Genomic DNA, 13,411 nt, shown 5'->3' on the forward strand with positions numbered 1-13,411 from the left:
TTTTATTCGCTGAGAACCTCTGTGGTAATTGTGTTCATTTCTGCTACCTAAAATTCCATATAGAAGAATACAGTGTAGTCAACAGCCCTTCCCATTGCCACTTCATCTGAGCTATGACTTAGGGAGATTAAAATAGTAAGCAGCACAACTGTCTATTTAGGGAGCTGGATCAAAAACTGTAAGTTTTGTCTATTTGCTTCAGTTAAGAATCTCCATTGCATTCTGTCCTGTTGACAATACCAAACCAGAGGGTGCTGAGAGACACATTCCTTGGCTGAAGTTTCTTAGAAAAGTTACCGTTCCTTTTAATTAACATATTAAAGTAAAAGATCACATTATGGTCACATAACATGCGAGAAGAGACCAAGGCTATTAAACGACTTGCGTGAGGATCATGCAGAACTCCTCTCTCCAGGAAAGAGTGCAGAGATTGCTATTGGGATGGAGGTAGAGTTCTGGCAGAGAGGAAAAGCGTATTAAGTTTTTGGAAAGGGTGAATCCTAAAGGTATATGTGCCCTAGGAAAGATGTGGAAACCTCCCAATGCTCTCTGTGGCACAAACTGTTCTACTGATGTAGAATGGAGGCTGAAGATCACTAATTCATGTGTAGTAAGAAAAACCTCACGTTTAGTAAGCATTCTATGTATATTTGATGGTATTTGAAATGTTATTTATTAGCCAGAAGAATGACCTTGCTGTGCTCTAGAGAGCAATATATACAGGTCAACTGGAACCAGTTGGAATACTGTCTTTTTAGTGAAGGCAATGCCCAGATACTCTCACTGTTATATTGCAGAGTACTGTAGTGTGCAAGCAAGCTTGGGGATAATGAAGTACTTACTACCCAGTATGAGTAAAGATGGCAGAATTGCAATCGTAGTACTCAACAAAACACAGACGAGCAATTTCAGCACTGCACACTGACATATTTTGTTTAGGAACCTCTTTAGGGCCTTATTGGACAAGCTATAGGCAAAGATTTCTGATACAAACACCTCACTTTAGTATCTCAGCTTTCATGACTCTTTGATGTCATCTACTAAGAACGCAATGATTTATTATGTTCTGTTCAAAAAACTGTTCCCAATTAAAAGAACAAGCTTTAATTTCTATTCCCAGGTAAGCAGAAGGTAAGCATGATGGAGATAAAGAGCACAGTAGATTTTTAGATGATGTGCCAACTGGCTTCCTGTGTAGTTTCTAGCACTGCAGAGGTCCAATCACTAATGCTTTATGCTCTTAGCTGAGCTTTTTATGTTACCATTCTAAGTTCCCTTCTTTCTTTTGGGTCTGGACTCTAATTTTACAAGCTGCCTTGCTCATTTCTGCACTAACAGAAGAGCAGGCCAGAGAATTAACTGTAATCTAGTCACAGTTCCCTCCATTTGCTCTGTACTCTGGAGGGAGGAATGCATCCTGTCCATTAAACTCTCTACTGCTCCTTGAAAAATATACAAAAACTGTTTTGGGTTTACTTTCAAGTGTCAGAGAAGACTCCATTTTTCTCCTAGTTGCAGTTGGTCCTTAACCTGAACAGCAGACTTGGGGAATCCTGCACAGATATAGTCTGTGAAAGTCTTGTTCTTGATGGTGAATCTCTGCTCTAGGTCATGCTGCATCCAGCTTACTCTCATTTGCATAAACACATGAAATGCAATTAGGGCTGTCAAGTTTCCTTGTAGTTTAGCCAGGCACTGTTGTGTAGGTGGCAATCTATATGTTGTCATAGACATAAGCTATTTTAGTCAAGATCAGTTATGAAATCGTACAGATATTTGAAAGGTCTGAAAACTGCTGACTAGTGAATTGCAGAAGAGTGATATTGCAGTATTAATAGGGACTGGAGTCTAGGATTAGACATTAAAAAAGAATTTAAGTAGCTACTAAGGGCTTGATTCAATATCTGTAGAAGGCTTTTGGGATTCTTACATAACATAATTCAGTAAGAAAGATGCATAGCTTACAAATGATGTATCTGACATAATAAACTTGTGGCTAAACCTTTTCCACATGTCCTAAAAACATTGTTAATGCATACTGTTATTTCTTCCTCACAGTTTGGGCACTGAAAGCAATATATTGCTTCAGTAAGAGTAATCAATTTCAGAAATGCAATAGCTTTCATGTCTTTCTGAAAATAATGATAACAATTTTAAATAGCATCCATCATTCTTACAAGTGATTAAACTTTTAAAAAAATTTCCTTGGAAAGTTGTAAGCTCTGGGGTGAAAGTATTGCCTGAATAATATCATTCCAAATATTTTGTTTGTAGTGAATAAAAATTGCCCAAATAATTCCCCCTTAAAAATAAGATGAGAGTTTCTCCCATGTCCCCTCCCTTCCTATTGGCAGCCCCTAAAAATGAAACCTTGAAGGCATTGGCACAGTTGTCTTAAGTTAAAAGTACAAGTGACATAAATATGAAAACTTCACCACAACACAGAAAATAATCAACTGGAAACACAACTAATCAAAATACTACTCTCTTAAATCATAAATATAATTTCTTAACATGCTTTTTGTCTGAAAGCCCATATAATTTTATTATTAGTATTTTTATAACAACTCCTAGAATTCCAATCAAAGGTCAGTTCTGGACAGGTTTTAGGCTGAAGTCATGACAATTGCTTGGACAATAAATTAATTAGACAATGAATTGCCTGGTAAATAAATCAGAATGTATTTTGGTAGTTTTTCAGTGTAGTTATATAGTAGTATAACTAAGGAACACACACACCCCTTCCACCCTAGTTTGGCAGAATCCCTAGTTTGAGTGGCTTTTGGAAATGCAGATTGGCAAACATGGAGTTAAATCTTAATTGATGTCCTCCAACATCTCTTATGACCCATTGTTGCTGAAAGGGAGAAGAGTGGTGCTTTAAAGGCTGAATAAAATCCTTCAGTCAGATGCCACAGATTATTTTCAGACTGAGATGCATTAAGTAGAGCCACAAGTGATTTAATACACACAAGATTTTAAAATGAAAAATTTGATCTCAGCAGTGTTTCTATATATTTGTTTACAAATTTAGCATTAAGATATGGGAAAACATGCCAGTGTAGAAGATTTTTATGGGAGTTTGTCAACTCCAGAGGCAAAGCAATATCAAACGTGTATGTTTTTCTTTTCGTCTTTGGACCTGCTCTGTCATTATCTCCCCCATGTTTCAGTACTTTCCTTTGTATGTAGTCTCCATCAGTTTCACTTACTGAGTAAAGCAATATGCAAAATTAGAAAATGGTATTTGGATCAAACATTTCAAAATAGCAGAAATTTTTTAGGGTTTCTCTAATGAAAATTGATCTTTCAGATGGGACATGCTGGTTTTATGCCAGAGAGCAATATGTCTTTAAACACCTTCTGCACTCATATTCAATATTTCTAGATTTCTTTTTCATAATTTCCTTTCTGTTATTTACCTGGTAGCTATTTGTTGCACTTGGAGCAACACCATGAAGTCTGAAGGCCAAGCAGGAGCCCAAATATAAACAGTATTGTTGGTAAAAGATTCAAATGGATTTTACTGGACTGGGCAAGCAAATGGGAGAGGGCAAGAGAATGTCTGTGGGTATTTTTAGGCAACAGCTACCGTTTCCACAACCATGAAGCAACCATGTTGTATTAGAAGCATTTCAGCACCAGCAAAAGTTTTCATTGGCTAGTCATAATGGGTATGTGTAAGGGTATGCAATCCTTCCTGCACTAATGTGCAGTTAATGCTTCCTGGGAATATTAACAATTGTAACAATTTTTTATTTTTTTTTTTAATTAAAAGGAAAAAGCAAGAAAGATGTCATAGTAATATAACTTAAAAACCAGTACATTTTTCTAGAAGAAAGGCTACAAAGTATGAAGGTGGTAATTTTTTTTTTACTTTGCAGATAGACATTAATTTTTTTTTTTGCTAGAACTGTAATTCACATTTGGCCTATTGCCAAAGAAGTGAACTTTATCACCCAGTCTTGGCATGTGCAGATAGATGGCCCCTTCTGCCTCTTTTGCCAGTTATTGCTTATGTTGCCAGGAAGTCTTAATCATGCTGCTTGGAAGTGGCTGCTGGCCCATCCACCTGCTGCCAAGCTATTCTACTGTATAAGGAGTCCAAGTTAGCTTCAGCAAACAGTCTCTTAGCTCTAGCTAACATATAGGAAAAAGGTCACTGTGCTAAGGCCACCCTAGGGGACCATATGGTGTTATGAGCTACATCATCAATATTACACTACTGTTGATGTAACCCTATTACTAACCCTGAAGCTCCACATGGATTGGGCATAACTATGTTTTCCAAAATGAAATGTGCGATATAAACCTAGAGTGAACCACAAAATAAGCAGAAAAGAAAAATGTTCTCTTTAATAATGAATGTTTTTATTGATAAGTTATTTTCCATTAAAACTATACATGTATATTAATAAAAAACTATAACCTTTCCTAGTCTGAGAGAAAAAGGAAGAAAATCAGTTAAGCGATTAGATTGCACTGCCACATTATCAAGAAATGTTTTGTATGTTCAAGTTTCTCAAGTGTCATATGAGTTCAACCACTATTCATACAGTAGTGGTCAGTAGACTGTAATGCCTAAGTCAAGTGAATTACAATTCTCTAGTGAATTTAATCTCCTCATTAAGATGTTCAGTCACTTGCATTAGTAGAAATATTGAAACTTGTTTCATGCATGGATAGTTCCTTTGTCAATTGGGTTCCCATTATTGTCTCTTCATGGGAAAAAGCAAACGGTCTTCAATTAGACTACAGTTATATTTTGGACTCTGTGGTGAAAATTTATGTCTGAATTAATATTTGTAAATTTTTGCAGGTGCCGAAAGGAAGAATAACTGTTTTAGATTATAGAAATTTTGATAGAATTCTAAGACTCCTGAGAGCATTGCAAATGCTGTGTACACACACGGTATTTCTGAAACACAGCCACTCAGAATATGGCAGCAAATACATTTGTAGAACTTTTCCTAATAATAGCATAATATAGATCATTAGTGTAACTGGTTAGTACCCTAACATCTGAACTTTCAACTTCCAGGACTTCTTGGACTAGTATTTCAGCATGTCATAAAATTTAGCTCCTCAATCCCTGTTTAAATGGTCTAACTAGGAGTGACCTGAGTTTCAAGGTCAGTGGTGATGCACAAACTCCACCGGAGTAAATTAGAAATACTCTAATGTTTTTTAGTTTTGTTTCCATAGGCTGCAATCATGGTATATTTGCACATATGATGAAGAGGGAGAGAAAGAGAATAATTCCCTTCAGTAATTTTTTGAGCCAATTTAAATACAACTTTATAGAGAGAAAGAGGTATCAAATAATAAATTCCTACATGTTTTCTGAAAATCAACAGCTGGATAGAGAAGAAAGACCCTTGTAGTAACACATTTGCTATTGCATTAAGATAGGGTTCAGGTAAACATTTAATTCTAGCACCTTGCTTATCTATAAAGCTTAGCTGTTACCTTGCATTCTGGCTGTCATTTGGAGACAACCAACTGCTCATCAGACAGGGAAACTCATAGAGGCTGGCTTGTGCTTGAGTTCAACTCCTGCAGGCATTGTGGATGCAATTAGCTCAAAGCATTTTGTCCTGGAATTTGATCTTGTTTGAGCACTGATACCAAACACAGGAGAGTAGTAGTTTCCTACTTGGTGCAGTGAGCAGCCCTGGGCCAGCCACTACCTGATCTATGAGCCTGTCTGCACTAGGTAGTCAATGGACACAAGCATACCCCTGAAACAGTCACAGCATGTACGCAGAGCAAGGCAAAAAAGGCTACAAACATGAGGAGGTGACAGTAGTGCAGGGCTGGGGAGAGAGACCATGGAGTGGATCTCAGGCTGAGGACGGTCCTAGCAAGGGTTGTATAAGGTATTTGAGGAAGCTAGAGTGTGCTGGAACGTCTCTGGGTACCATGGGGGGCACTAAGTCATGGAGTAATTCAGGAATATAGACGTGCTGTAGAGATGGGGTGAAGGAACTGAGGACCTTAGGACAGGAATGTCATGGAAGCACAGCTGGAGTTTGGGACATGAGGAGTTTAGGATATGTAGGATCTAAGTGACTGGAAACTGAAATTAGTTTTGCTGCTCATGGAAGTGCACATCTTAAATTCAGCCACCCATCAAACCATGGTTTGTAAATAGCGCACAACTTATGAGATACTTAATTTGTCTACCTGAGGAGAGTGAAAGGCTGAGTGTGTTCCAGTTGAGTTTGAACGTTAGTTAGTTTGAACATTGAGTTAGACGTTTTAGCCAAGGAGTTTCAATCACAGGAACAGATTACTGTGCCATTCTGTTCCATGAAAGGAATTGAGTTTGATATCTTAGCTTTCTGTCTATGCTGGAAAATTATAATTTTCTCTCAAACTAGAAGTAAGACTGGATTACTAGTATCCTGTGAGCTTGTCAGCCTTAGTCTGTGTTCTGCCATTTATTATAAACCCAAATCACACAGAATGAATGGAAATTTAAGGCACAGATTGTTATTACACTGAATATGCTTCAAGGAATTAAAAGGAAGGTCTTCCCTACATTTTTAGTATTTATTGTAGACTTTAAAGAAATGTTACATAGTAAAAGTGATATTCACCTTCAATGTCAAAGGTAACCACCTCATCATCTTACCTGACTTTATTTCTCTATCGCTGCAGTTTAAATGGCCTTTGAATCTTCTATGGGTTTTGCATTTCTAATAGTTTTTCAGCTTCAGGTAGAAATTATTTTAGTAGTTTTTCAGGTCTGATATGTTATACTCCATGCACACTGCATTTTACTGAAGAATTTTATCTAGGCTTTGGAGGATTTGATATACCCAATGCATCTTTTATGTCTCCATAATACAATTGAGGAATAAAAAAACCATAACAGCTATTCAAATTTCTGTATAATCCATTCCCATGGTCTATGTTACAATTTTAAGCTGTTAGCACTGTAATACTTAAAACATGGCAGAATTGGATGACAACTAAGATGTTACCTTCTCTTTTGGGCAAAAAATGTCTGGCTCAACTGCCAGCTGTGAGACTGTCAAGTAAAAAGTGCTAGCTCAACAACACACATTTTCATGTCGACTACTGTATAACTCTGCTCTGCACAATGAAGTGGAAAAATGGAATATATTCCCACCTAATTTTATGTTTCCAGGAGAAGAATCAAAATAAATAAGAGCTTATGTTGAAGTATTTTTCACATGTTTTTAGAAAGAATCATCTTGGCTCAACTTCAGGGATGTTATTTTTAGGTGCTTATTTCTGGTCTTTTTCTGGGATGCTGCTTTTAGATAATGAACTCTTGCCAAAAAATGCTGAACTTATTTCCTACTATATAAATATACAAGAAAACCATGGCATTTCAGAAACACTCCGTGGCTTTTTAAGAATAACCTCTCTGTGTTTTAAATGTGATGTTGTGTTCGCTTGGTAATGCAGTCCATCTTATTCTACATAATTAAGTATAAAATAAGAACCTATAATATGTATTTATGTACATAACTTGAACAAAAGGATTTACATACACCTATCTACAGTGATTTACATGCTGCAGTCTAATTCCTACAAATTCTTTTCTTTAGTAATGTGATTTCTTTTACTGTGTAGGTGGATAGAATGATACAGAGAAAATTGAAGCAGAGAGTTGTTTATTTGCTGGGTACAAATAAATGTGAAGGACTTTCACACAGTGATTGTTCTTTTAGAGGATGGTTCCCTTGTAGGCAATTGCTTGTGCTAAAATTACATGCCAGACGCTCAGCTTTGAGGCGGCTTTCTAGCTCCTTATAGTTGTACAGTTCATGGCTGCAGTTCCTGCTAAAGCAAGAACAAGCAAGCTCCAAGGTAGAAGGATATTCAGGTAAAATATATACTATGCTCACTGAAAGCTGTCTCCACTTGACAGTGTTAAAAGGCCTTTCATGTAGGCCTAAAAACTTCACTGGCCTTCCTTGGTGAGGACTAATGCTTTATTGCCATTTGCATACGCCATTGTGGCAAACAGATTTGCCTCGTTGAGAAGTGAAATGAGGAAAACGACTCCCTGAGGTTACTAGGTGTGGCAAACACACTGGAGCTGATTTGGGGAAAGACAGAACTAGCTGAGCTATATTGATGAATTAAATGGTAAGAGAAATAAGGCAAAGTTTCGAGAACAGGGAATTACATTATCTTCTGGACAAAGCTGGTGTGGCTGAGCTTGGATTGGGGAAGGAGAACAAGGGAGTGAAAGGTGCAGAAATAGACATTAATGTAAATGGATGGTTGGAATTCGAGTTGCACCGATTTAAAACTGACAGGAGATGAGGGTCTGAATATAACATAATAGAATATCAGGGCCCTTAACCTTGTAACTGCTCTCTGTAGCAGATCTAGTTAAGTTGTGGATAGCCTCTAGAAGAAAACACAGTAGACTTTTTTGCGTTTTTAGAAATGTACCTGCTCTGCTTCTTAAATCAGCCTCTCGCTTCAACAGTGCTCATGCTGCTAGTGCTAATATGACATGTGACCTATCTTTGTGGCCCACAAGCAAGGTTTTAAGCAGCAGAAGCAATGAGCAAACAAGTGAAGTCTGTTGATATAGGAGTACTAGGTCATGAGGGGAAAGGGGGATGGAGAGAGTGAAGTGACTGACCTTGCTATAAATGGTGCCACAGATAGTTGGGGTAGGAGAATGTGAGCTGACATCAGCAAGACCTGTGACTATAAAAGAATGGGGGTGCAGTGACTTCCTCTCTCTGCCTTGTGTTTGTATCTTCAGGTGAACTAAGCTTTAAACACACAGTGGAGTCTGAATATATCTGGGCAAAGATGATGTGAGAAGCCTCAAACAGAAGTTAGTGCTCTGATTTTTGGTTCTGTCAAAAATACAGAATTTGATCAAGGTTTCTAAATAGCTTACTAAGGTTCAGCGACTGTTAAGGATGTGCAGACCTTGCTGACTGGTAAGCCATGCCAACTTATGGCATTAATTGAAATTTACAATTATAATTGTGTTTTCATTCAAGGATTTTATATTGTTCAAAATCAAACCCAAGGGGAAGTTTAATGGGCAGAATCAAAGAAAGGTGGTCCTGCCTCCTGTAGATTGAAATCACTGTGCCTATTACATACAAAGTGTTTTTATAGCAAATGGTTTCTAAAACTGTTAATACAAATCAACATAAATGCAAAACAGCTACTGAAAGAGGCCGTACTTCTGTGAATGTGCATATCTTGCTTTATTTCCAGCTAAGGAGAAAGCTACATTTATCCCCTCCAGACTTAGAGTATTAGAAATGCAGTTAGATAAGAGGGAAAACTAATGCTTACTATGTATGGCTCAACAATGAACGAAAACGTGGAATTGTCTTTGTCAATCACATTAGAGAGGATTTAAGAAATGCGGTTGTGTGATGCACTGACATACTCAACAGTCACACAGATACTGACATAATGTGCGGTGTCACAAATGCATAGAAAATGGTTGTACAACCATGTAAATGATAAAGATCCTCCACAGTACTTCTCTACAAAACATACTGCAGGTGTATCTCTTTCACTCAAAGTTATTCATCATACTTGAGGTGAAAGGCAGCCTACATTAGGCAACTCAGAAAACGAAAGCTTAAACACTGTCAAATAGCTAGGAATTTTTATTCATAGTAGGAGACTGAATCTATTTTATAGAATACTTCCAGCCCAAGAAGATTGTAACTGATATCAGTTGAGTGTATATTTTCAAACTAATACATTTTTAAATTAGCTTCAGCAGAAGTTTTGTTAAAGGTCAGATTACCTTAAGTCTATAGTCTCAGAATGTATAGATTTCCACTGAGAAATGTTTGTTGTAATTACAAACAACTACATTTTCCAATAAACATAGACAGTTATAAATGCCACACTTTAAGGGAACATAACACTCGAAAAACCCCCAAATCCCAACATGCTGATGACCAGACAGCCAATACTACTGAATTTTTATAGCATAAACATTTCAAAAAAAGTTCACATTCACTATTTATGTTTGATAGGATATTACCTTTTTTCTTTCCTCCGTATGTATTTGCTGGGGTGATGAGACAAGAAAGCAACAAAAATGGGAGAAGTTGCAAACTTTTCATTTCTTCTTTCTCTGAATGAGAGTTGGGGAATGCACTGCTTAATTCTGCCAAAGATGGGAAAAGGAGAGAATTATCAATCCTTTGCAAGAAATTCTTTGCCCATTAATCATTAACCTTGAATTCTTCTGTCCACCGCTCCAATCTTTCCTTTTATGGAAGTGAAAATGGAATTTGCCTGTTTCCAACCTCTTCTTTTTTATTTTATGCCACTTGTGGCAGAAATAATTTGGAACTGGATCCTCCTACCTTGCTCAACAGTGCTCGGCTCTGAACACAGCGGACTTGAGGGTGTTTGTTCTCTGAAATACTGCTAAAGGCCATGGGTAGCCAGCTCAAATTTGGTTGGTCAACAGCTCAGTTTGAACACGTTGCAAAATAACTGCTGAAGGTTAATCTAAATATTTCATTAACATAGACAAATCCTAGTAAGGGAAACATCAAAATTCCACATATAACAAACACTTCTCTTATTTCAGTAATAAAATTGATACCAGATTTTGGATAATCACAAAATGTTTCCCTTCAAATTAAGTGAACAATTTTTACCACATAATAAATTTACTAATGAAGCACAATTAACCAACATCTCTCTCCACTTCCGGTTAAAACAATCATAAGCAAGTATATGTTGTAAATGTAGGAGTCATTTCAGAGGAAAAGTTACTACTAATATGGTATGTTTTATATTGGAAATCAAAGCAGAATCTTAGTTACAGCAGTGTGTGTAAATGCCACAATGAATAGGTGTATACTGCAAAGTGTGATAGGGCAGGATAGGCAGTATTACCGCTAAGCGGGATCTCACACATGAGCAGGACAAAATGCTGTCCTCCAGGCCTTGTTAGCATCAGTCTGGAGCATCATACTTTTCCCACACACGTCAATGTTCTTGAGAAATACCCTAGCTCATTTGAAAGGAACTAAGTGCCAATTATGATGTAGCCATGGCAGCACAGGCCTTAGCATGGGCTGCAAATTGACCTACACTTTCATTGGATTGCCAGCTTACGTGGGTTAATGTTGCCAACCTCCACCGCTACCTGCATACTTGACCTAGTATATAGTTAGCCAGATAGGTCTATGCTATACCTCACTTTTATGCTTTGACAGCATTGTGGAATTTTCCTTAGAAATAGGTCTCTTGCACAGTAAACTTTCTCCCAGGCTCTGAATGATTAAGAAGCCCTCATGTGCTCAAGAGGGGGTGATAGTGTAAATTCTTCACTAAACTTAGTTTGTTAAGGATTTGCTGTTAGTAATAGCAAATAGAGACAATATTTTAAGAACTCTAGAACTATCTGTGTCAGACTAATGACTGAAACAGCACTTGTAAACTTGAAAAAGTGTATTTTGAGTATCCAGTGACTCTCAATTTTTTTATGAAGCCTCTTATCGTAATTACTAAATCTAGAATGTGTGAAATGATAGCCATACCATCCCAGCCTGAGGAATTTGTCATTGTTCTATCGTTTTTATAATTAAGAACTATTTTAAAGTGTCCCACCTAAAAGATTTTTCTTTCTTTTAGAAGACAGTGAGTCTCATAGGACCCATATGCCATAGCAGAACTGGTATGTTAGGCTACAAAAAATGTATTCTCAGCAGGGAAACTCTGCTGTCATGTTTGATGCATTGTTTTGGCACACAAGAACATGCTTCATGGAGAGTGGCCCATGGTGCTGGGTGTTGCATGAATAAAGGAGAAAAACACAGATCACTTCCTTTCCCTGCTCACTCCAAAGAGCTTTGAGTCTAGGATACAGCAGACAGCTAGAAGACTCTACTAGCAATCTCTAAGGTCATACCAGTCACCACAGTTGGTAGTGATCTTGGCACACCAACATCTAACGAGTTGTCAAGACTGATTGATCGGAGTGTGTGTGTGTGTGTGTGTGTGAAAGTATATTAATAAACAGGGAATACAGAAACTGAAACAATATGATCAAATGACTGGCTGATAAATACTCTTCACAGCAGTATTTTCAATGGATGTGAGCAAGAAGAGGATTTGCAGTAATTGAGACAGGAGACAGAACTTGGACAAGAATTTAGGCTGTGATGGTAGCCAGGAAATGCTGTATTTTAGCGAAGTTAACGCTGGTGGAAATTACTGGTGTGACTTAGCACAGCCTTGCAGTGAACTTAGAAAAATGTAAGCTGAAGATGATGTGAAGATTACATAACTGACTGACAGGTTGAATGGTGATATAAGCCACAGTAATCAAGAAACTAGAGAGTGTTTAGGGGAGAAAGATTATAAGCTCTATTTTCTGCAGACAGGAATTGTTCTGGAACAGGACAGTAGATCTGTCAGGTACAGAACAGGCTGTTGGATCTTTGTGAGGAGATTGCCTGGAAAAAAACACTATAGGGATCAGCCTTTGGATTTACTTCTCACTGGAGAGCCCATGTAGGAAACCAGAATGGCATTATGAGCATCTTATGAAGGATTGCTTAAAGTGGTAAGAGGAAAACTGGGAAAAGAATGAGCTGCAAAAGGAGGAGGAACCTGCCTTCCTCCCTGCTATCTGCATCACTTTATTTGGCAATCCTGCATTGGTCATTGCTAGTATTAATTTGCCTTTTCAGTGTTGACAGACTATCAGCAATAAAAGTGAGAGAGCTAAGCAGTGTTGTGGGAATAATTGTACAGCATTTGAATGAGAGATTCCACAGTGTGTATTCAAGACAAGTTTATGTAGCACAAAATTGCATGCTATGGCACATTAGTCCACAGAGAGCAGACGCAATGGTGTTCTGGAGGTAGGAGCTGCTCCCAATGGCCTCTATAGCATTGTCACACAATGCATTTTCAGAGTGTAGATTTGTCAGGGTTTTTTTCCCTAGGTCTCTTCTCCATTTGATTTACATGAGTAATTCCAATTACCTTTATTATCTACTCATAAAGAAAAGAATGGCTCTCCTGCAATGTAATGAATGTTAGAGGTAGAAGACTCTTGATAAATAATTTTCCTGTGAATCCAAATATTGAAATCATAACCTTTGCCATCTTCAACATGTTTATCGGGTCACTTGGCGAAGTTACGTGCTTTGCTTGAGCCCTCTCTCAGCTTGGTTAATTGTTATGTTTGTATAGCATATATACATATACACAAGTATATGTATAGCATAATACATATATATTCTATGGATATATACCGTAAATTGGTTTAGGAATTAGTTCCTTATATAAAAAGTATAACAAGAAAGAGTCTTTGGTACATTATGAGAATAGAAAAAATGGCGACAGGAATTTGTCAGAAAGGACTGTGCAATAGCTACTCAGAGTTACTTGCTGCATGTTGCAT

The 13,411-nt window shown here is 37.5% G+C and overlaps 1 protein-coding gene across 3 annotated transcripts in view; it reads right to left on the reverse strand.

The window, feature by feature from the left end:
- The window catches only part of LIPC (lipase C, hepatic type), a 64,454-nt gene extending 54,279 nt beyond the window's left edge, over positions 1–10,175 (reverse strand). For 2 of the 3 annotated variants that reach the window (XM_069798119.1, XM_069798118.1), the window contains exon 1: positions 10,022–10,175. Coding sequence is in view for 1 of the 3 variants with exons in the window: in XM_069798118.1 (XP_069654219.1) it covers positions 10,022–10,103 (82 nt within the window). In the remaining 2 variants the exon portion in view is untranslated. The remainder of the gene's footprint in view (positions 1–10,021) is intronic. The other variant, XM_069798120.1, reaches the window with a different exon arrangement.
- Between the last annotated feature and the right edge of the window lie 3,236 nt (positions 10,176–13,411).

The sequence above is a fragment of the Haliaeetus albicilla genome, chromosome 12 (genome assembly GCF_947461875.1).
Source record: "Haliaeetus albicilla chromosome 12, bHalAlb1.1, whole genome shotgun sequence".
Taxonomy (NCBI): Eukaryota; Metazoa; Chordata; class Aves; order Accipitriformes; family Accipitridae; genus Haliaeetus; species Haliaeetus albicilla.